General features: G+C 41.3%; 1 protein-coding gene across 1 annotated transcript; it reads right to left on the bottom strand.

Moving 5' to 3' along the window:
• Window positions 1-10,741: 10,741 nt before the first annotated feature.
• On the bottom strand, window positions 10,742-18,204 carry si:dkey-174i8.1 (arylsulfatase I). Its single transcript, XM_041948108.1, has 4 exons — window positions 18,146-18,204; window positions 13,125-13,373; window positions 11,930-12,262; window positions 10,742-11,828 (listed from the first exon to the last, which is right to left on the bottom strand). The coding sequence occupies exons 1-4, from the start codon at window positions 18,202-18,204 to the stop codon at window positions 10,742-10,744; spliced, it is 1,728 nt and encodes a 575-aa protein (XP_041804042.1).
• Window positions 18,205-23,703: the final 5,499 nt, after the last annotated feature.

Raw genomic sequence — 23,703 nt, forward strand, 5'->3', positions numbered from 1 at the left:
GAGGGGGAAGAGAGGCTCGAGCTCAGAGAGAGAGAGGAGCAGGGAGAGGGAGGGAGTGGGGGGGAGGAGAGAGGGGAGCCGAGCTGTAGTAACGAAGATCCTCCACTGAGAAGATGAGTCACTCTGCGGCTAAAGAAGAAAAAAAAGACAGGAGATTCAAATGAAAACTGGTTTGAAAAAGTGGGCGTTAACCAGCCAAACCACGCCTCACCTGATGACACTTTTTCTGTTTCACCCCTTATTTGCATGTTTTAGGTTGCTGCCTGTGTGCTTACACACAAAGCATAAACAGAAACATGGAAACAAGGCTAAAAAAGATGAAGAAAGAGTTTTTACAAGGAATTTGCCTTTTAAATCTCGATGCATAACAATAAACACAGTACTGGAAGAGGAATTAGAAATAAAGAGCAAGTACTGCAAAGGCCAAGAATCATAAAAATAAAATAGAAATATTTACAATAAAAATACTAAAAATATATAAAAGTATGACAATATATACTTAGAACTGTTATCTACACACAACCAGATGAAAAAATGGGTGTATAGATAATATACATATATTTTTACATACATATATAAAAACCGACAGTGACCAATATCTAGCTGACACAGGTACTCCATGCAGGCTCCAGAAATATGCAGCTAAAAGTGTTGGTTAAATAAAACTTACGACCTGATGGGGGCGCTAGAGGAAAAGTCGAGGGATCACCAAAGTTGTTGCAATTCATCCTATGAGGTGCATGAATTTCTGAAGCAAATTTCATGACAATTCATCTGCTCATTGCATCCGATTGTTGTTGAAATATTTCAGTTTATAATACGGGAAAACAGGTGTGGGTGAAACAGGTGTGCGTGGGCTTCCAAAAGAAACTAAGAACAATTGACGAATTGATGTTAATATCATCATTTGTGCTTGTAAGAATTACCCATTAGTATTGTTTTTGTCAACCCTATTTTTATACATGGAGCTCATCCTTGGGTCATCAGCCTCTTTACATCGAGAAGCAACACTCATCTGTGTTCACTTTGGATGTTTTCTCGATCCAGAAATCATGGCAGAGTGAGACCTCCTCTTGCTGTCTCCCTCTCTGGCAGTAGTGGTCGAGGTGGGATGTAAGCCACGCGAGATCTTTTCTGGTGTGCCAGGAGCTGCAGATCCAGATTCAGTTTCACCATCTCTCGCCTCCATCTGCGATTGATGTGCACAAAGGTGAAGCTGACACCAGAACGGCCGATGACTGCAGCATCCTTCGAGGACCAAGTCGTGTACTGAGATGTGATGCCGCAATATTTTAATATTGGCACAGAGCAATGAGCTGCATGCCCACTATGTTATGGTTTTCATTTCCTCAGCTGGGTCTCCCAAAATGAGGAGAATCAGCCATCGCTCAGAATGTGGCACCAGGAGACAGTGATTCACTGTTTGAGGTTTTGTTTCACACCTCCTACTGTCTTCTCCCTATTATAAACCATTTTATAAATCACATTCAGCAACAAAAATCCAATTTAAATCTTATGTAACAGGCACATGCAATCATTAAAAATCAAATTACTTCTATCAAAACATTATATATTTCTTTTTTATCTGCAGTTTTGCAGTTTTTATAGCCAGTTCCCATAGGAGGTATAATATTTATCTATGTGCCTGTTGGTGATGACATTTTGTTCTTGAAACAGAAAGAATGGAGATTCATTCACTGACATGCAACATTTGTCTGAGGCCAGTTAAAGATTTTACACGTGTTTTTCAGTTTCCACACCTGAGAAGCACTTTTTAGAGCTTAAAATTGTTGAAATAACACCATTAAAACCTGGAACTTTACTGGAACTTATTATTCACCTGTAATGTCCAGGGACTGTGACATCACATTGCGTTAGCATTACCCTTAAGGCTATTTCCCTGTGACAGCACATTTGCATTCAGGCTGTCACCTTCACAGCCAAATGCACATGCCTTCCTCTGTGTCTTTTAACACTGCATACCCATCTGTCTTCATAGCGCTGACAAAGCTTCTTCCTGAAACCCACGATCATCACCATTATCACAATGTTTCCACTGTTTTTTTTCCCTTTTCACAATCATAACTGTCATTCTAAATTAATCATGATCACCGCAACACCGCCACTGTAATTCACCAGAATGCAATTTAACCAGGGGATTAAAAAAAAAACAACCTAAAATAAATACAAAAGAGAGACAAAAATCAGTGTTCCAAGAGCCTTGAAAGCAGATATCTGATTACCTCTAGTTTATCATCCAGACCAGGCAGCAGGGATCTGCTTCGATCCGACTCATATGCAGTTTGAGGGATTTTAAGTATAAGCCGGAGCATCATTGTATAAGAGACAGGGAATTATGTGTGTTATGTAATCGCCTGCTGCACTGTAAAGGTTTATCTGAGCTTTCATGAATATCTCATTAAGGGTATTAATATATCCTCTTGGCACCACGTTTAAGTACGAATGTGTGTTTGTTGGTGATTACAGCTGCACACACTCCAGCGAGGTAATGTGATGAGCTGATGTCAGCGAGAAATGTTTCGTCGCTCAGGAACATTATTTATTTATTTATTTACATGATTGATTAATGTTCATGTGGTTTTGGACACTCATATGGTTCTTTAGTCGGATATGATGAAAAAGCTCCTTTTACAGTTGAGGTTCAAAGCTCATTAACCTTAGAAACAAACAGCTTTAGAAAACAGTGTAGATGGTTTGGAAGCTGGTCTGGAGCATTTTGGTTATATCATCAGCAAATGGAGATTCACAGTTTTTCTAGAATTGTAGATGTTAGAATTTTTATTTCCTCCGAGCACTTTGAAGCTGCTTTGATCAATATTTTTTATTTAACAATGGGTCAAATGACTGTCTTTAATATAATCAGCAAAAGCTCTGCAGTTCCTCACTGTTTCAGCGTCTTTCAGCTCACTTTTTGGTTTTACAGCTCACAACTTTTTTGGTTCATTCTCACTGGTCTCATCTACTATATCTGAAGAAAAAAAAAAGACTGAAGTGGTGTATATGAGCAACTTGTTGGTTATGTGTGTTAGGTGATCATATGTTAGCAGACCGTATAAAGCTTGTTTCTAAAAAAAAAAAAAAAAGTTAATGAAGGTTTAAAGACCTCAATCCACCAGCTGCTAAATGTGATAATGTTGTATTTGCATCTTTACTACAAGGACTGTACTGAACTGTGGGTCTAAATAAAAATATCTTCTTAAATGTTTTATATTTTTAAACCTGGAGTTAGTGTCTGCAGGTATTCCCTTCAGGCTGCATACATCCCGAGCCACCCTCCCCAGTACAGTACGACATCCTGTGCTGCACGTACAGTAACCTGAGAGGCAAAACCCAGGGCAATAACGACAACGACACAAACCTCAAACACATCAACAGTGTTAACAGCTCAGAACAGTAGACAGTAAGAGAGTAGTGGAACCGTTGGACAGAAAATAACCTGAATCTAAAAAAGACTGGCGAACGTTCCTCCCCATATCAAATGGAACCTTCCCTCCTGATTACATACAACACTACTGCTAAACCATACGGCACCATTTATAGTTCATGCACTGTGTATTTGCAGATATATTTAGATCCATTTTGAAAACTGAACCACTTAATAACCACAGAACCCCAGGGCTGTCAGGACTCAGTCCCTCACCTGTCCACCAGTCGCCTCATTACGTTTTCCCACCACTTCCAGTCACCTGGTGATTACCCACATTGCTCTACAGCTGTTCTCAGTTCAGTCATTAGCTCCCAACTATAAACAGAAGGCTGTTCACTCCCTCTTGTTTGCCAAATCATTAATTTGCCTTGTAGCCATTGCGTCCCCTCAAGTATGTAACCTTACCACCCATTCTCAATAAATTCCTTCCCTGTCTGTTATTCTGCATTTTGGTCCTGTTTCCACTTGCCAGCATCAGGGACAATAGTACTGAAAGGTCAGTAAATACTAGAGAGGTGTTCAGAATATTACTGGATACCTGAATGATGCTTGAATGAGTAAAACTACAATGCATTTAACATGTTCAGCATATGCACAGTAAATGCCAAAGTGTGCATCTCCTTCCTCTTCTGTTTCTCTCTTCCTTGCTTCTGAACTGTGAGTGTATATCTGGAAAGTGTTTAGAGAGCGTTGCTGGCGATTAATGAGTGTTTGCAGCGAGCAGAGGAGCAGTGCGACCAGTTTCTGCCATAATTACAGGGAGCCGCTCTGATATGAAAGCCTAATTAGCGAGGGTGCACAGGTACCGTCGTATTAATTGTTGAATTGCTGTGCTTCCTCAGAGATGTGCCTGTCAGAAGAGCCTCGGACAGGCTGTGCAGTGGCAGGTTGAAGGGTGGGTGGTAACAGATGAAGCAGTAATAGAGCAGCAGTTTCCAGCCTTCAGGCTTGTGGCCTCTTAAAATGAAGCAGTGTCTACTAGTAAACCCTTGTCACAGGTTGCACATCCCTATGAGTTCCAAACAATTGCAATTCAATTTTTAAGTTTGACTACTTTTTGACCATAAAAACCATTGTAAGTCATGTCTGCGTGGAGAGCGTATACGAACAACATTTAGATCTTCATGCCATGAAATAAAAGAGTAACACTTTATCTAAAAGTCTTGAAATTTCCAAATGATTTCTTGGTAGTTTCCTGGAAATAACATAACCAATGAGATTATAAGCTTGTTTATTTCCAGAGGACATATAATTGAACACCTATTGATAGATTGAAACTGTCCTGCTAGGGAAACGGCAGCACCCACAGGTGCAGAAGACCGCAAGAGGAAGCAAGTTAAAGAGGGCAAAAGAAGTGATATTTGGGAGGTAAGTGAGGCCGTCTGCAGAAGATGAGGGGAGAGGGGCAGTGAATCAGGTAAAACTGGGATACAAAACTCCTGTATCTTCCTCCTCTCTGAGCCGTATATACACAAGCTCAGCAGGCTTCATTTTGGTGAGGTAATTGCCTCTCGTTAGTAATAAGTCACTGTCCTGTCTTCCTCTTGGCTAGCTCTTGCCTCATCACATGACACCACATTATTTGCTAAAATAAGAAAATACACCCTCAAGTAGTGGGTACAAGAACACTGGCACATTAGTATTATTTAAGGGTTAAATGAGCTACAGTAATTACAATGGTGAAAAGTAACTAGCTACATTTACTCACTTTTACTCAACTTACTGTATTCAATAACAGTTTTGAAGTATGTGTACATTACTTGAATGTATGCAATTCATGCTACTCACTCAATCAATTCATCCTTTCAAAATCCATACTTTTTACTTTGCTACATATATTTTTATCTGTATTCAACTGCTATGGATATCAGTAACTTTGGTTTGACTTACAATGCATACAATCAACTCAATCAATCACTCAATACTCATCAAATATGATGTATTATTATGAATTAAAGGCCTTGCATGGCTGCACAGGTAATTTATGTTATTAAAGGTGTTAATAGTCCAACAACATTACTAACAGGGGAAAAAATATTTTCTCTCTCGCTGCACATAACAACTTGTGCACACAGAATTATCTTGTGTGCATAAGAGTTAAGAAAGAAAAGGTAACCTTTTGCTGTCTCTTGCTCTAGAAGCTAAACCTCCTTGCAGCGATAATACTGTAACAACAGAGTTGTGGAGCCATACAGGCCGAAGGGGAGTGACTCATTCTGCAAGAATGTTTTCAGCTTGGCTCACGGCTGCTTTATGTATCTTTGGAGAGCCTCTCCTTCCTCGCCTTGACCAGTGACATCACAAGACTTTTATGGTTTTTGTGTGTGTGTGTGTGTGTGTGTGTGTGTGTGTGTCTACCTCAGGGAGTGACCACTGTCGTTCCTCATCACAACAGCCAGGGGTGAAACCTTCCTATCTGCTGCCCAGCTGCCCCGAGACAGCTCACTGGATGTCATTCAGTAAATGTTTTTCCAAGTTTTAACCTTTAACAATCTCCATTGGAATAATCTGTCATGTACAGTACATTAGAGTAGATCTACTACCCTTCTTTGCCAATTACTAAATCGTCACATTGTCCCACATTTAATAGCACATCAGGGCTATTTCAGTGTTTAATGGGCGGCAATTTACGATGCAAGAAACTCCAGTGAATGTGTCCCAACCGAGTCGTTAATACCACTCGGTCTCACTGAACGAGAGCAGAGAAAGGGCTGCCTTGCTTTCAGTGTGGAACAGTTAGAGATATCTAGAACACAGTGTCCACCACAAGAAAATAAAAGTTGTACTTTAAACATGAGTCTATTGTGTTCAACTTCACGACTTCTCCAAAGAATCTTCAGCTGGCCTTACCTTCAACTGATTATCCAACAGTGGATATGACAGCTCCCTCCCACGTTCTGGATAGCACTGTGTGCTCAAATGTGTGTGTGTGTGTGTGTGTGTGTGTGTGAGACACCTCCTCCATGATTTATATCATCTGACGGTGCCTTATTTCTGCGGGCCATCACAGTATACTGGGAATCAGATGTGTGGGCATGCAACGATTGTCTTCACCAGTTTCTCACATGTATGGGACTCTGGAGGTCTCTGAGCAACATTCCTACTGTTAACCCAAAGCAGTCTCATCAGATCACATCACTGGAGCGTAATTATCATGATGTCAGGGTTTTCTCTGTGTGTGTTTGCTGCATTCACACACAGAGGAGGTGAACAAAGTGCCTTCAGCTTCAATGCTTCTTGGAGCGATGTCATACAAATCACCAACTCTGTGCAGATTCTTTGAGAACAGAAAGCCTCCAGTTGTTTGATTTCCAGCACTTCCCGTGAAGATGGAGGTCTGAGAAATTGTTTGATTTTCCTGTGGTGTTTGTGAAACAGCTCTTCAATTGCTTTAACGACACTGTGTGTATAGGCAAGACACTGTCTCTGACTGGTAGACCCGGACAATTTTCCACCTCTACAGCCCATTCTTTATTAACACGATTAAGAGTCTACAGCCTCGCTAATGGCTCAGAGAGGCTGTACCTATGGCATCAGTGTACTACATCAGAACCGCTTGTCAGATGGCTGAAGAGCACACTGCTTTCCAATTTGGGGTTGCTGTATCCAACAATTCCTCTAACCTTCAGAAACCAACATTTTTACATCCACAAAGTGATTGGCCAGCTGTGCAGAGGCGAGAAAAAAGCCAGGGTCTGAAGTTCTCTCTCAAGCCCTCTTTTTTCGTTTGTTACACAACTATTTCTGTCAATTTCCATGTGAACAAATGAGTAACATACTATGGATGCCTTCCACGATAGAGGATAATAAGTTTTGCCCTTCTCTATGACAAGCTGCTTTTTACCCCACCTTCAGTGCCGCTGTTTGGATCAGATATACACCTTTTTGATTTCTGACAAAGCCGAACAACATGTCGTACAAACTTGTTCTGCTAGCACTTGCACTGCTTTGAGCTAAATGCTAATGCTATCATGCTATCATGCAATGACAATGTTAACATTCTGATGTTAAGCAGGTATGTTTACCATGTTCACTGTCTAAATTTAAAGTGATTTGCACTAAATACAAGTTGAAGCTGAGACTGAGGGGAATACCATGAGTTTTGTAGGTGTTTGGTCATAAACCAAACTATTGGACAAATTGACATTTTGACTTGATGTGCAAGCTGAAAAGGCAGGGGATCACCAGAGTCGTTACAACAAACTTTGATTTTGTTTACTTGCAAAATTATCTTTCAAATTGACAAACGTAAGTGCATTTCATGGCAAAATTCTCTCATCACTAACTACTGCAGAATTTTTTTTCAAAATAAGTTTCCATGGTGGTGCACTGGAACCCGACGGACTTGGCCCTTCTATAGGATGCTAATATAAGAGAAGCTAAATGGAAAACTGTGAAGATGTTTGACCTAAAACTTAAAATGATTTTTTTAAATCATTATCATTCCCTAAAGACAATTTTAGTTCATAAAATGCAGACGCAATTTCTCCATGAACTACTGTTACAACTAAGTTTTAACGATAAGTTTGGTAGTAATTTAGATTTTTCTTACTGTCAACAAATCCCATGAAAATACCAACACCAATAATGAATTGATCCTCCTTGCCAATCAATTGATCACATTAGCTATGATATATCTTCAAAAACACATGAATGAGCAACACAGTGTGACAGGTTCCTTCATTACGATGAACATGGGCATCATAGTTATTTATGAGTATGTGCCAGCTCTGAGAACCACACACAGGGTAAGGAAGTCAGAAATTATGGAGAGCAAAGCAATGTATTTTGGTCTTTTAATGGGATTTGTTGACAATAACAGAAGTCTTATTCGTTAAATCTGAAGATTTTCCAACTTTATCTTTATCATTACTGTAACAATAACTGTGTGTAATGCAGTGAGGCTTTTTTACTAAACAGGACATTTTAATCTGATCTACGAGCTCTTCAGACATGACAGCCCCCCGCAGCCCCTGGAGAACTCTCTCCTCCCTCCCCCACTCTTTTTATTTAACTGCATGCCGCAGAGCTCTGGGCAAAACATGGCTAATACTTCTAACTCGATCTTCCAAATGAGCACAAACAAGTGAGTAGGATGAGGAGCAAAACGAGAAGGAAAAACAAGGGGGTGGTTTGCAGAGGGAATGAGCTGAGGGATAAGTGGAGGGAGGGTGATAGGAGGAGGAAGAGGAGGAGGCAAGTTGGGAAGAAATAGTGAAGAAGGACAGTTGAATATTCATTATCAGGCCGCTGGGGAGAAATCTAGAGCCCTGTTGCTACTGTGTGTGGGATTGCTGCTGACACTCACACCCAGACACACTTCTACATCCACACACACACTCGGTTTAAGACACACTCCTAAAGGCTGGGGTCAGGGAATGAGCTGCTCACACAGTACCGAACAATGTTTTTTTATTGTGGTAGATGAGACCAAGCAGTGCCACCTCTGATTCATTCCTATCAAGCTACATCAGCACATAGCAGCAGCTTCACCAGCAGGCAGATACATCACACCTAATCAGACAGCATGAGTCCAAATTGTGGCTTCTCCAGCCCAGTATCCACCAGCATTATGTCCGTATTAGATGATTCTGCAACTTACAATTCAGGTCCATTGCCAAAGCTCAGTGGGATGTATGATGTGGCAGATAATGTTAGAATATGATGTTAATGTTTGTCTGCACTGATTTAACGTTGCACTCCTATAGCACACTGTTGGACTCACAGTGAACCTTTTAAAGAAAAAAGGATCAATGCAGCAGAAACAGAGATGTCTTTTTTACTCCACACTGATGCTGAGTCATTTTTTGAAATCAGCTTTCACACGCTTCTCTCTAAAGGCTTTACACAACTGGCGGCTGTGACTCAGGAGGTAGAGCAGGTTGCCCACCAATCAGAAGGTCGATGATTTGATCCCCGGCTCCTACAGTCTGCATGTCAAAGTGTTCTTGGGCAAGATACTGAACCCCATATTGCTCCTGATGCTGTCATCCGTGTGTGTGTGTGGCAAGTGTTGTAAAATATTCTGAGTGGTCAAAGTAAACTTGAAAAATGCCACTTAATGTATAAATGAAGTCCATTTACCATTTAACGTTTTTCCACACATGTAATAGTACTCCACAAGATCTGTAAACAGACTTGGATGTTTGAATTCTCCTTTAGCCAAGTTTTTAAATTGCCTAATTCCCTGACCTCAATCTTATTTCATACAATATATATTAATAGATGAGCATAAATTTTAAAAACATTGCGACTGAACATAAAGTATTGACTATTGATGCTTTTATCTGGCCACAGGGTTGGGCGTCTGATATCACAAAGTACATGCATGCAGATATTCAGGGTGAATATTTTTAATAAAAAATATTTTTTTTCAAAACGGTACCATAACAAGTACCCATCATGCACCAGTTTTACAGAAGCTTATAACACATTAGATGAGCTAAGAAACATTTAAAAGTCCAGAAAAACTCATAGTATTAACTACTGACCTTTTGTTGGGTACACAGTGCTGCAAGGACTGGACATTGTGTGGTGGTTAGAGGTCTTTCAGAGGAGTGTATGAGCAAAAATGAATCTGTATAACCCCTAAGAGCAAAATGACAAGGTGACATTTGACAAGAACAACTCATGGGTGTCTTTGTGTCATCCTTAAAGGGTCCTCCAGGATGATGAGGAGATGAGACATCAAGAAGTCACTGTCTCTGCCTTTCTTCCTCTTTCTATCTCTTCAGGCCTCACTTCCACACACTATATCTGTATTAATCAGACTATTCATGAAAACAGGCATGCATGCACAATGACACACACATTGCTCTCTGCGCAGTCCAACGACAGCCCAAAGTCACCCTGCTGCAGTTTGGCTGCAGGACAGTGAGTGAGTCAGCTTGCTCAGTCAGCTGCACAGGCCTGTCTGCTTTGTCTGTCAGGCTGCCTGTTTATCTGCCAGCCTTCACTTTTTGATTGTGGGTCTATCTTGTCTATCTGATCTGCCTCCTTGCCTGTTGGTCTGCATTTTTGTTTGTCTCCATCTCTCTTTCCCTTTCTGTTCCTCCTGGTAAAGGTGTCAGCATGCTTTGAATGAAGTCCTTGTCAGATCATCGAACAGTGTCTGAAACTCCCAACCCTGACTGTTTTCTATTTGGCTTTGTCTATTCATTTTTGCAAATTTCCAATACGGCAAGCAGGAAATGGCATTTTCCACTTCAGGGGTATTCAGATGACACTTCCTACTGTAGTTTTTTGTAAGCATACTGAACCCTTTTGTCCAGTTTATGTTGCTAGATGTGACATTTAGGAGAATAGGTTGTTCCTCTGCATGCGTGACCCCACCTTCTTGAAGAGGGCTTTTAATTTGCATAGTTTGCAGTACTTAATCTTCATCATCCTTTCTTTCCTGCCTTCCTTGTCTTCCCTGTCCCTTTCCTGCCCTTCCAGGCCCAGCCAGGGACTCCACACTCCACCATGGAGCTCAGGGTCAGCCATAGGATCATCTGGTGGATTCCTAGCCATCACAGCTGTCTGGTTGTACTCTGCCAGCCTGGTCAGCAGGTGTTTCACAACCTCTGGACGAGCTTCCGCCAGGTCTGATCTCTCATAGGGGTCAGAGGTGACGTTAAACAGCCAAACTGACTTCCCCAACTTATTGCGCCGCTTCTCAAGCTTCTGCCATTGTTCTGGACCACTGGGAAGAGCCTGTGGTGGTATCCAGTCTCCATCACCCACATTTCCTGTCAAAAGCTTCCAGTCCCCAGCCCTTATTGCTGCCCTTACAGCTGTGTCCCAGATCCCAAAGCCATTGAGTACCAACGCCTTGTCATATGGCTCCCCGGGCCTCCTTGAGACTGGGTCAATGTTGAAAAGGATTTCTGTGCGAGGACAGGGTAGGCCCTCGCTGATGGCCCCCCATACATCATGACCATCTAGGCCACGATGGGACTGCAGGGCCCCAGCCAGCCCCAGTAATGTGGGATACCAGTCAGAAACATGGATCAGGGCTCTGCTGACAACACCCTTCCTCTTCAGCAGGGGACTATGGACAAAGCCCACAGCCCGGATGCCCCCTTCCCAGTAGGTCCCTTTGCCACCTCTCAGCGGCCAGTTGCTCCCTCCAGAGAGCGGCTGCCCACCATTATCAGATGAGTAAATCAGTACTGAGTTTTGATAGAGACCACTAGTTTTCAGTTCCTGGACCACTTGTCCAACGCCATCATCCAGGCAGCTCAGCATGGCTGCATAGTGGCGCCTGAGACGATTGCCCTGGGATTCATAGTGGTGCAGAAAATTGTTTGGTACCTGCAAGGGTGTGTGGGGAGCCTGAAGGGACACATAGAGGAAGAGTGGTTTATGGGGGTCATGGCTCCTCAGGATCTGCTTCGCTCTGGTTGGACAGAAGGAACATTAGAAGATGTTTTTTTTTTTTTAAATTTATCTCACTGGAAATATAAATCTATTTAATTGAATTCACACCTTAATGCTCACCTCTCTATGTAGAGCAGAGTGGAGTAGTTTCCAGTCATCTCCCAGGCAGGCCTGTCTCCATCATGTAGGTCAAACCCACAAGCTTCAGCCCCATCACAGCTCTTATAGGAGTAGTGGTCTCCACTGCCAGTCAATGTGCCCAGGAAACTCTGAAAGCCACGTCCTGTGGGTAGACAGCTCGACCTGCAGAAGCCCAGGTGCCATTTCCCCACCATGTGTGTGGCATATCCAGCTTCAACTAGATGCTCTGGTAGGGTGGGAATGTCCGGGGGCAGGCAGAGGGGTTGACGTGATCGTATGATCGAATGCTGGAGGCCAGTGTGAATTTGGTAGCTGGCAGGATTGTGAGTGTGAGAGAAGATGTGAAAACAGCAGTGCCTCGCAAAGACGTGTATAGTAACACAATAATGGGAAATTTCACAGATGGTTTAAGAAATATTGCACCCTTGGATACTCTCACGCTGCTACACACCATCAAGCCCAGATGTTCAGTGATTTGACAGAATCAGCTTGTGATAAGGAGCTGTAATTCTACTTTTTTTGTTTGTATCCACTTCACACCAACCTGCAACATTTCATGCCAGGGAACTGTTTAATCTGCCCTGAAAATGTGTCTGTGTTAGGTCACGTTGTCTACATTTGGCCATTTATCTGGAGTGATAATAAAAACCCAGCTTCAAACAACAGAGGAGACTCAGAAATACAAGGTGCTTTGCAAATTATAGTTAATCAGTTTTGATATTGCTGATGTGAGACAGCTTTCTGTGTCATACCACTCCACCAGTACACACACTGAAAAGTCAGTAAAACAGATAATTTCTGTTTATTGCCAACATTATGATCAATCAAATTGTACTTTTACTGAGTAAGCAGAAGTTTAGTCCAGTAAAACAGGATTTAGAAGGAAAATGATCGCTGTGCTTCTTAAACATCCTGCATAACTCAGGTTTATTGTGCTCTATGGATTAGATAAGATAAATAATCTAGGACTTCATCTTGGCACAGAAGGTGATATTGTTTATTTTACGGCATTACTGGAAGCTGCCCCATCACTGAATAGATCATTAAAGATATTAGCAAAAGACAAAAGAGTATAAAGCGTATGAAAAATTATATCATATCAGAACAGATGCAGTAACTGTATCGTTTTACCATCATTTTGTAATATAGATGTAATGATAAGGACATTACTCACCGTCCTGTCATGAGTTGACTGCGAGAGGGTGAGCAGATAGGCTGGACATAATAATTTTCAAGCTTGACCCCCTCTGCTGCCAGCTGGTCCAACACAGGCGTATGGATGTCTGAGCCATGGTAGCCAATGTCTCCGTAACCCTGGTCATCCACCATGATGAAGATAAGGTGCGGGGGCCTGGGCCTTTCAACCTCCTCTGTGATGAAACTGCCATCCATGGACTTGTGTTCACTCAAGCAGCCAAGGCCACTGAGCAAGGTCGGCCCAATCACAAGGAAAAACACAGAGCAGATGCCTCCCAGCATCTCCAGCAATACTACTAAAGTCTGACTTTGTCTGTTTGTTCTGTTCTGCTTAGTTTGCAGTCAATAAACATAAGCCGGGTCGCTTCTGCAGAAAAATGAGCGGATCGGTTTGTCCGAGGAGCTTGTCCAAAAGTCTTATCTGTCCATTAAGAATGAGTTGTCGTCTTTTTTTTTTCCTAGGGCTTATTCTTGGTCTTACGAAGCGGGGCCGAGCTGGTGCCAGCTGCTGTGGTGGGTGGAGAAAACCTGCTGTCTCTAAGATGGGCAAGAAGTTGGTAAAGGTGTGTGCGTATGAGCGAGAGAGAACGTCTTTTGCAGTACCTTGCTACATTCCTCTGTACTTTCAGGCGCCTCATACGATGGCTGGGAAGACCTGAACACATGACCGGTGGCAAAAATGTGCAATGAAACTAAAGTTGAATCAACCTTTCTCACAGTAGACATTTTGACATGCCAAACAAAAATCTAACTGATAACATTAATAATTATTGTACTGTATTGCAATAATTACTGGATTAGAGACATAATTGATGTTCTTTGTTGCACCTGTGCTTTTCCTGCAATGACAAGACAAAATGTCTTGTGCAAAGTGCAAAAGGTCCATTTGGAAATAATAAAGAAACAAGTGTTTTGATGCCAGCAAGTCAGGTGATGTACAAAGTGGACATCACAGTGAAGTGAAGAGCTTTATTTCTTTTGTGTGTAAGAACTTGGGGCAAAGTTTAGACTTGCATTTTTCATAGGGACCACTTTTTGATAAGATATTCCATTGACTTCCATTGTATTGGGGTAGGAAAAGGAAATCTCTCAGAACACAGACAAATAAAATAGTTATAAAGCACTAGAGGTTGTGTGAAAATGTTTGGGTTTTTTTTGTAACATAGAAGAAACAGACCTTTTAAAGTCTATCCATAGAGCAATATGTGTTACTGCTACCTATTACTACCACCATTGTCACCAAATTTACCGTCACTAATACTGCTCTTACTGCTTCTTTTCTGACTGCCACTCCCATTAAAGTGCTGTTACGACTACTTCATCTTATATTTCCACTGTGATTTCCCGTAATGCACATTTCAAACTATACTGTAAATCCCCAATAAAAATCTAATAACCCCTGTTATCTTTCTTTTGTTGCTTGACACTGCTCAATTAATAGAGCCAACTGATGACAACTACTGCCTGTGCCAGGGCAGTGAAACCAATCCGACTACGGAGGAACATCCGGCGTTGTGATGAGAATGTGTATCGACCGCTGGGCTCTTAGCCTTCACCTCACTGCCATCTCCTTCCCATAATACTGAGAGGAAATCAATGCTTCTGATACAAGTCCATTTCCTACGTTGTAGAAGCAAACTCATGTTGCCTTACCCTGTGGGAAATTTCACAGGCTTTTTGCCCACAGTGAGAGTGAGGCGCATGCTGGAGAGATTGAGATCTATGGCTGGACAGAGAAAGATGACAATGAGGTAAGAATGAGGCTGACAAAGGGGATGGGGGTGATACACCGAAGTGGATTAGATGAAAGAATTGGCGGGAAATGGGAACAAAGAGGAATTGAGAAAAGAGGGATAACAGTGAGACAGAGCAATAATGTGCACACGAGAAGAAGAAAGCTTCACTGTCTAACATGAGAGAGTACAGCATAAACAAAGTGGCATAAAAGGAGCAGTCACTTTGTCTTGCTGTGTATGTGCGTCTGGGTGTAGCCTTCAGTTTGCTTCAGGGAAATGCAGGGCGACATGAACTCCGTTTTACCGCAATAGAGGGTAGTGGGTGTAAAAATGGAAAGTGACAAATGTCTTCTTGAGGAACAGAGAGAGCAAGGGATTGTGTTCTATCCAACTGTACATATTAGAGGGGACACAAAGCAATGATATTAGTGAAAAACTCATGTTATAACTTCTCTTGATGTCTAAAAATATGTCTAAATGTCTAAATAGATGTCTAAAATAAAAGAAAATTAATAAATAAATATTTTAAAAGTAATGTAAAAAGGCTAAATTTTAAGCAGAACTGTTTGCTTCAGGTTCAGGACATGAGGCGCATTATCAACAAAAGCAAAACCCCGGAAAATACACTCTTTGCAGTGCAACAAAGGGAAAATTGATCAGAGCCTCTGTAAAGGGCAAGGGATGCAACTTATAGCCCAGTGTGTGTTTGTACAGTGTGTTTGTGTGTGAATGTGTATGTGTGCGTGAATATGTGTTGGTGTGTTTTGGAAAAGGCAGTGGTGCAGAGTAGAAGAGAGTAGCAGTGGGTGTGATTTATTCATGACGACGAATAAGTGACTCACTCGATCTGGAGCCACTCTGTTGAGTTAGAGCTAAAGTGGGGGAGTATGTACTGTATGTGTGTGTGTGTGTGTGTGTGTGTGTGTGACGCTGCATCTGAAAATGACTTTCATTTTCAAGTCTATTATCAAACATAAAAATAAAAAGCCCTATTCCTATATTAAAAACCCCACCTGAGATTTGTTTCAGTATTTCACCACAGTCCACCATATGCCCAGATGTCATCATGGTACAGTAGATGCGAGTCAGTACTGGATATATGGAAAATGATCTCATTGATAGTTTTGGATCCACGCCTAAAACTCAGTACTGGCTTTCTAAAGTCTGTATGAAAGATGCATTTAAAGCTGCACCTGGCAACTTTGCATCCTGATGGCTCTAAATGACAACAACAGGTGATGTTTTAATTAAATGTTCAACTCAGATATCATTTTGTACCAGCACTATTGAGACAGACCTCTAGGGTCCCTCTAGAGAGAGTTTTTTCACTCTGTTATTTTACAGAGTGAGTTTTTTCACTCTGTTATTTTACACACATGCACAAACAGGAGCTACACATGTGCATTAATATATGGAGAGATGTCAGAGTGAGGGGCCTGTCAGATAGTGAGGCACCCTGAGCAGTTACGGGATTGGTGTCTTGCTCAAGGGCACCTCAGCAGTGCCTAGGAGGTGAATTGGTATCTCTCCACCTCTCTCTACTAACTGGTCTGTCCATGCCTCCACAAACTACTGCTGCCCTGCACTGTTAGTAACAGCTAATACAGTATGTATGTATGTATGTATGTATGTACAGCAACAAACATGGTAGAAGAATTTGTGAAATGGAACAAATTAAGAAGAGAAAGTGCATTTAGATTACAGCTTCATGCATATTTATGTTTTACTTCATAGTTAATTTTGAAAGATAATTTGACTTGACACTTGATTTTACTGTGTGATGCACTGAAACTACAGGCTATAGACACACAGGCAGCGTAATCTAAGGCTGGGTGGTCCAAAGTTACGTCTATCTCTCAGCACACCGGTGGAACTGGCAGACGTGGGCTTTGAGACAAAACACAAACATTGTCACTCCCACCTGCCCTGAAGGTGACACTGACAGAGACCCTGACTCTGCTGCTCCTGAAAAACAAGGATCATCTTCCAGCTGGCAGAAACTCAATCCACTCCCCATTCTCCTCACCTTACTCAGTGATGGATTGACAAGATGAGGCTGAGGGGGTGGGGGAGCACTCAGTCTCAGCACATCAAACAAACCGCCCACACGGAGGATGCTGGTGGCCTTATGTCAAATTCACAAACTTTGGGTAAACTTTTCCTCCCCCTCTTTACAGTAGCACCATGGCCAGGCCGTTCCATCCTATCAGACATTTCCCCTGAGGAGACTGAGTGCTGGCTTTGACTCATCAAAAATGAAAGGGATTACACAAGCTGAATGTGTGTACTGTGTGTGTATGTGTGTGTGTGCGTGTGTGTGTGTACTGTGGTGGCACAGTCAGTGGAGAGTGCCACCGTGAGGATTAAAGGAATAATGCATGCATATTGACAGCAAAGATGATAGAGGAGAAATAATAAAGCACTCTGCTCCTCAAAAACATGCCATGGAGATCTTTAAGCATGCAGGTTTTCTCTCCATCCATGCATATCGAAGTTGATTCCACTAACTGGTAATGTCACCCAGAGTGGAAGAAATTTATAGCAAGTTCAGATGGTTGTAATGGACATTTGCAACGCTTAAAACTGCTGAATTTGCTAAAATGAGCTTCTCTTTTATGACAAGCTCAGAAACACACGGTATTGTATTTTCAGTGCAAAGAAGGTGCAGAGTGTGCACATCCAAGCCCAGCTGGGTAAAGGACAAAAGCAGCACACAGGAAAAAGAGAGGTGGCCTCTACACTAAATGCTGCAAGTTCAAGTTTAATGAGGCAACATTTCAACCACCAAGGTCTTAGTCTTAGCAAAAACCAAGCAAGCTATGAAACCCACTATGACAGGTAATTGTTTGTATCATTGATTTAATTGTAGGTGGAGCTGTGGCTTTTGTCTGTATATATTTATTATTTGTCTGTGTGGCTACCTTCTCTCTCGTATGGTTGTTTGCCTGATGGTCACAACGTTGGATGGATAAGAAGTAAAGGGTCACTAAGTCACTTTTCCTATGCAAATACTGATAAAGGATGACTTTTTATTGACATAATGGTTAGTCTCCAGATTATATTACCTTTAATCCAGTGTTTCAGAGAGAGTCCAGTACTTACATATCAGTGCTAGCTAGGTGGAAAGCAGGGAAGATCATATACTGACACTGAAACAGCAGAACAACTATCAGCCTGATTTTGTTTATAACCAATCATAACTTGGCTTGTATAACATATTTTCCACACCATTGTTTTGACTTTGCAGGTGTGTGTGATTCACTGGTGACAGCACGTGGAGGTTATGAGGGGCCCCCTGGCGCGATGCCACCTCTGTGTCATGAAGCAGATGACACAGGACTCATCCCTCCTAGTGGGAGTCCTGGGAGAGATGCAGCACAGTCTGTCACAAACTGAGGTCAGGAGTTCAGCGTATGAGGGGGAAACAGGCTGAAGGTATAGAGGAAGAGAAACTTGAAACTTGAAGAACTGCAGCTAAATTTGTGACACTGTAAAATGTTAATAAAAAATGCCAGTCTTCCCAGTCTGTTGCTGCTCCTGTCCCAGCTTGTTGGAAATGTGTTGCTGGCATCAAATTCACAATAAGTATATATTTATAAATATCAATGAAGTTGATGAAGTAAGACATTAAATATATATTGTGTTCGTACTATTTTCAATTGACTATGTCAAAAACGATTAGCAAAGCATTCCAGCTTTTTTAGAATCATGAAAATAAACTGTACACATGTAAACAAAAGCAATCATCAAAGAAAAAGGAATCAAGTAAAGAAAGCACCCTAAAATAATGGCTTGATCAATTAAAAATCCAAGACAGATCTCAAAGTACTGTAAATGGAATTATGTAAAGAGACAACAATGTAAAAAATGACTATAATTTCTAAGATACAGCAAAATAAACACACTCATCATTTCTGATAAACCTCAACACACATGAGATTGGTCTCATAATCTCCCCCCATAATTTCCCTGGGGCCTTATGTTTTGTGCTGTCAAAGGTTATAACCACCTTAACCATAACCTTGTTGAAAATACAGTAAGCACTGTTTTTACAGAAAGGGAGGAAGCGAACTGGATGGCTCAGATGATCTGTATCATGAAGAAGTACCCAAAGCTGAATTCTGAACAAATGTCAGCTGGAATAATATAATGATAACTTTAAAAAAAAGATGGACATGACAAAAACTAGAGTCTAAAAATAGCTGCTATAATGTCAGAATTATACCTCCCACAAAGGAAAATCCAACCTTTTTAACTTGACATTTTAAAAATGTGAGACTCTCCAGGGTCATCTAAAATGTGTCTTCCAAAAGGGTACAGTCTGGTGTCGAGTGCGATACGTTCTCTAAAGCTACACTGTGGAAATGAACCTCTTCTACAAATACATTTTTAATATGCATAGGTTATGCCACATGCATTTCCCTGCATAGAAAATAAACTAGGTTTAAAATGTTTTAAATTTTAATTTTTGCAGTCACTCATGTAAAACACATGCCATCTTTGATGTGCACAGAGCCTTAACGTTCCTGCCTAAAAGATACTAGCCTCAAATTAATTACACAACTGCTTAGAATAGTCACCATCCTTACTTTCTGTATCTACTTTCACTAATCGTATACGCTGTTCACTTTTTAAAAAACTCGGCTTACATCATGTTTATTAGTATGGCAGTCTCATTTTCACCTCATCCGAGCCAGGGGGCAGGGCTGGCAGTGACTGGTTGGCAGGGTCTGTCATGCTGGCACAGATGCCTCAGTTAAAGGCCACTGGGTCTGTGCCTGCTGCTATTCAACAAATCTGTCTGTCAAAGCCGTCTTGGGAAAGCAAGTTGGCCAACAGAGATGTCATTAAAAAGGAAAAATGAGAGCGAGAGAGAGGGAACAGAGAAAATGTCCAAAGCACTTCACAGTAAAAATGGTTAAAAAGGAAGAGAAAATAAGACATACCATGAAACAGAAAGTCTTGAAAGGCCAGATAGGCATACACAAAGTAATTAACAGGGGAAACATGAGAGGGATGGAGCTGTTGCCTCACTTAACAGGTCTCCCACGGCCACAGAATAAAACACTCAGCTTCCTCCTTTTCCAGAGTTCAACAACAACAGTCAGCAAGCCTTTGCTGCACCACTTCCATTCATTTTGTTGTAATGGCACAATAGTAAGCATATGGTATAAATAACAATTGGAGCCACAGGGGAAAGTTTCAGCCATGCTGCTGCATATGGATTTTGACCTTTTTACTTTTCTTGAAAGACAACTGAACGTCTGTCCTGGGCAGAGTGACTTAGCAGACCTCTTCCTGACTTTCTGACCACAGCCCTCTGCAATGCAGTGTCTTTGCTTAGTTGGGCAAGGAAACAGTCACTGTTTGGGTTTAGCTGAACATGTCTGTTATAAAATATCACAAATGTCTTTGTCTATTGTTAGATTTCGTGCTCCTCTGCTAGCAGTGTTTGTGTGAAGGGCTTTTCAAAACAATCTGATTGCTCACAAAATTACAGGATCTTGGGATGTAAGAATTTGAAGTCAGAACCCAAACTAACTAATTACAGTTACCACAGCCTGACTAAAACCAGTGATGAAAGAAATATTCAGACCTTTTACTTCGGTACAGTGTAGAAAAGTTAAAAATAAAAACCTGCATTCAAAATCTTACTTACAATGTAAGTAAAATCACAAAAGTATTAGCATCAAAATTAAAATAAAAATAACTCATCATCATTTGAGAGTAATTTCTATTAAATTACTGGATTATCTTAACCTCTAATAACACAGCATAATCCATTTGTTGATTCATATTTTGCATTAATGATTAAATCTGCAAAGTAACTAGTAACTACAGGTATCAAATAAATGTAGTGGAATAAAAAGTGCAATATTTGTCTCCAAAATGTAGCAGAAGCATAAAGTAATATAAAGTGGAAATACTCAATACTTGAGTAAATGTACTTATGAATGTAAATGTATATTCCACCACCACAATGCTGTTGCAGACTGGTTTCTTCATATGCTAAACAGTTGCAGGCAAATGTGATCTGTGCATGTTGGGACATGCAGGTGAGTTGTGGTACACGCTGAAATCTGCTTGTCAAGTATCATAAAACTTCATGTAAAGGTTAGTTAAAAATCTGTCATCTAACGTTGGTTATTTTGAACCAAAAAAGACACAGAATAACAGTGTAATTAATGAGAAGTAAATTGAGAAGTAAAAGCTTCAAGCCAACAGCTGGCCTACTTTTAACCACGAGGGGGAGTGGTTGGCACAACTGAGCTACAGCTACATGTTTGTTCAGATATCTAATACTTCACTTTCCCTGTGTAAATACAGATCACATATAAACTGGATCAGTTGTATCTTTGTGGTTATCCACTTGCTTTAACTGTGGTGTTCTGTTCGATCTGATACCGTCTGCATGAAGAGAGGGTGATATTTTCCTGAGTGTCTGACCCAGGACTGATCTTGGTTGCTATCCTGAGGTCTGGAGACAGCTGCAGAGCAAGGCTGCCAAAGGGAGCAGCTATCATTGGTAACCTCCGGCAGCATTGATAATGGCAGTGTCGCTTTTCTAGCAAGGGGATCATCCAGCCACTGTCAACAGGTTTAAAGGCCTGTCAATGCCCCCAAGGAAAATACAACATAGTGAAAGCAAGTTTACATCCACTGAGACTCTGTACATCAAAGAAAGACAGAAGCAGAGTCACAGTGGATTATGGGATTCATAAATCAAATGTTTCAAAAATGTATGGCCAGTTTAACTAGTTACGACCATCCTGACAGTGTGAGTGGACTTCATTTTAACCAACCAGACAAAGATTTTGGAAGTTTCCTTCACCCAGTAAGTGACCCACTACTATATATCTTATAGGGTTACACTCATTCAGTGGCAACTGACTCTTACACTCTAGTATTACTTTAATTAGATGGATTTCATGTAGAAACCCCAAGAAGACATCCTTCAGTTCAAGCCAGGCTGCAGGTAAGCATTTTATTTTGGAGTCAATGCAGTGAAAGATAAAAACTGGTGGAACTCCAACAATCAAAATCAACTAATCTAAGGAAGAAAAATGCAGGGCAAACAAATTTAATCTTAAAATTTCAGGTTTAGATGAAGCTATATAAATATTTTTAATATTACTTCAAAGTCAAAATCCATAAAACCAGCAATGGACTCGTATTGCACCAGTTTGGACCTGACTGCATGTTACTGTAACTAAAAATTTCTAACTTATTTCGAACTTTTAGCCATGCCAGCAATGTCAGGGATGGCAATGTCAGACCACAACTTTGGTCCAGACCTAAATATCTAAACGTGTAGATGATGGATTTCTATCAGATTTGGTATCTACATCTTTGGTATCAAAGGGATGATTATTTATGACTCTGGTAATCCATCATCCAGTGCCACCATCAGGTCAACATTCATGTTGGTCCAATGGTCTCGGCTGAGATGGCTGATATGATGAACTACTTGAAAAACTAATGGCCTGCTCATCAGCTTCAGCCGTGCTAATTAGCAAATGCATGCTAACAAGCTAAATTTAGATGGTTAACATGGTTAACATTAAATAGCAAATTAGCGTTATCATTGGGAGCATGTTAGCATACAGATATTATCATTTAGCACAAAACACTGACTTAGCGCCTTAGTACACCCCCACAGAGCCACCAGCAAGGCTGTACACTCATAGCCTATGTGTGTTAAAGGTCTTTCATTCAGATTCTCCACAGTTGAAACCACATGTAAGACTTTGTAATGTGGGGTCTGATTGTGACAGATTCCTGAATAAATATGTGTTGGGATTAATCCATACGTTCCGACCAAGAGAGATAATATCATATCTCTGAGATCTTCTGTCAACAAAGGCTACATCACAAGAAACTGTTTCACAAAACATTGTTAAGTAAACATTTGTTTTTCTTGTGTCTTCAGGTGCCACTTCTGTCCATGTCTGCATTCTGTGTCGGTTTTATATGAACAAGCATGGGTCCCTTCTGTGTTTCAAAGCATTTGTCATTCAGTCAACACTGTGGATTTCTAACTTAAGACATATTTCAATGTAGCTATGCAGGCTGTTCATCCAGTGCTTGCATAAGTATTTATCTTAAAGGCTCTATGATGACAGCCCAGAATGTCTCTGGATTCAGAGGAGCTGGAAGGATACACAGCAGCCTCAACAGTTAATATCAATCCACTCATTGTCTACATCACTCATCTCTAAACAAAACAGAGGAGTATGTGAATGCAGCGAATCAAGAGAGGAATTTCCTATGATGGCAAGTCTGAGATTTGAGAGTCTGGCTGTGACCTGACTAAAGGTTACTAATGCTGTAAAGCCAGATATGAAACAGTGCCATTTGGACACTCTGAATGCTAACTTTCCCTTGGTCTGCAGACAAGCAGGCAAAGCAGCAGAGGTGGTGGTGGGGTCCTATTTTTGGAGGGGCTATCAACAACCCAGTGACATAGGTCTGAGTGACAGGACAAGTGTTGTGTTGGACCCTCCCCTCGCTCATTTGGGGCAGGCATTCCTCAGTGTAAGCAGACACAGAGCCCCCTCCCATCATATTTCTCTCTCCTTCTCCCTCTCTCACACATTGGCCTCCCTATGATGGTTGGACCACTCTGGGTGTGGGTGGGTGCACAGAAGTGTGTGTGTGTGCATGTGTGTGTGTGTGTTCAGGTGTGTGCGTTGGCCTTGGAGCTGTACTCAGAGAGAAGTCAGTGCCCGGACAGTGTGGCAGGAAAAGAGCAGGTCAGAGCTCTCTGAGGGGGCCCTGATCGCTGACCATGGGGCCAATGCACTGAGGGCCCCCCAGAAA

This window comes from Chelmon rostratus, chromosome 11 (genome assembly GCF_017976325.1).
Source record: "Chelmon rostratus isolate fCheRos1 chromosome 11, fCheRos1.pri, whole genome shotgun sequence".
Classification (NCBI taxonomy): domain Eukaryota; kingdom Metazoa; phylum Chordata; class Actinopteri; order Chaetodontiformes; family Chaetodontidae; genus Chelmon; species Chelmon rostratus.

Excerpts from the sequence above, each read along its gene's own strand:
- si:dkey-174i8.1 (XM_041948108.1), bottom strand. The coding sequence starts at position 18,204 with ATGACACAGAGGTGGCATCGCGCCAGGGGGCCCCTCATAACCTCCACG. Across the intron at positions 12,263-13,124 it reads AGTCAACTCATGACAGGACG|CTACCAAATTCACACTGGCC; the intron begins GTGAGTAATGTC and ends CAATCCTGCCAG. Across the intron at positions 11,829-11,929 it reads ACTCTGCTCTACATAGAGAG|AGCGAAGCAGATCCTGAGGA; the intron begins GTGAGCATTAAG and ends CTGTCCAACCAG.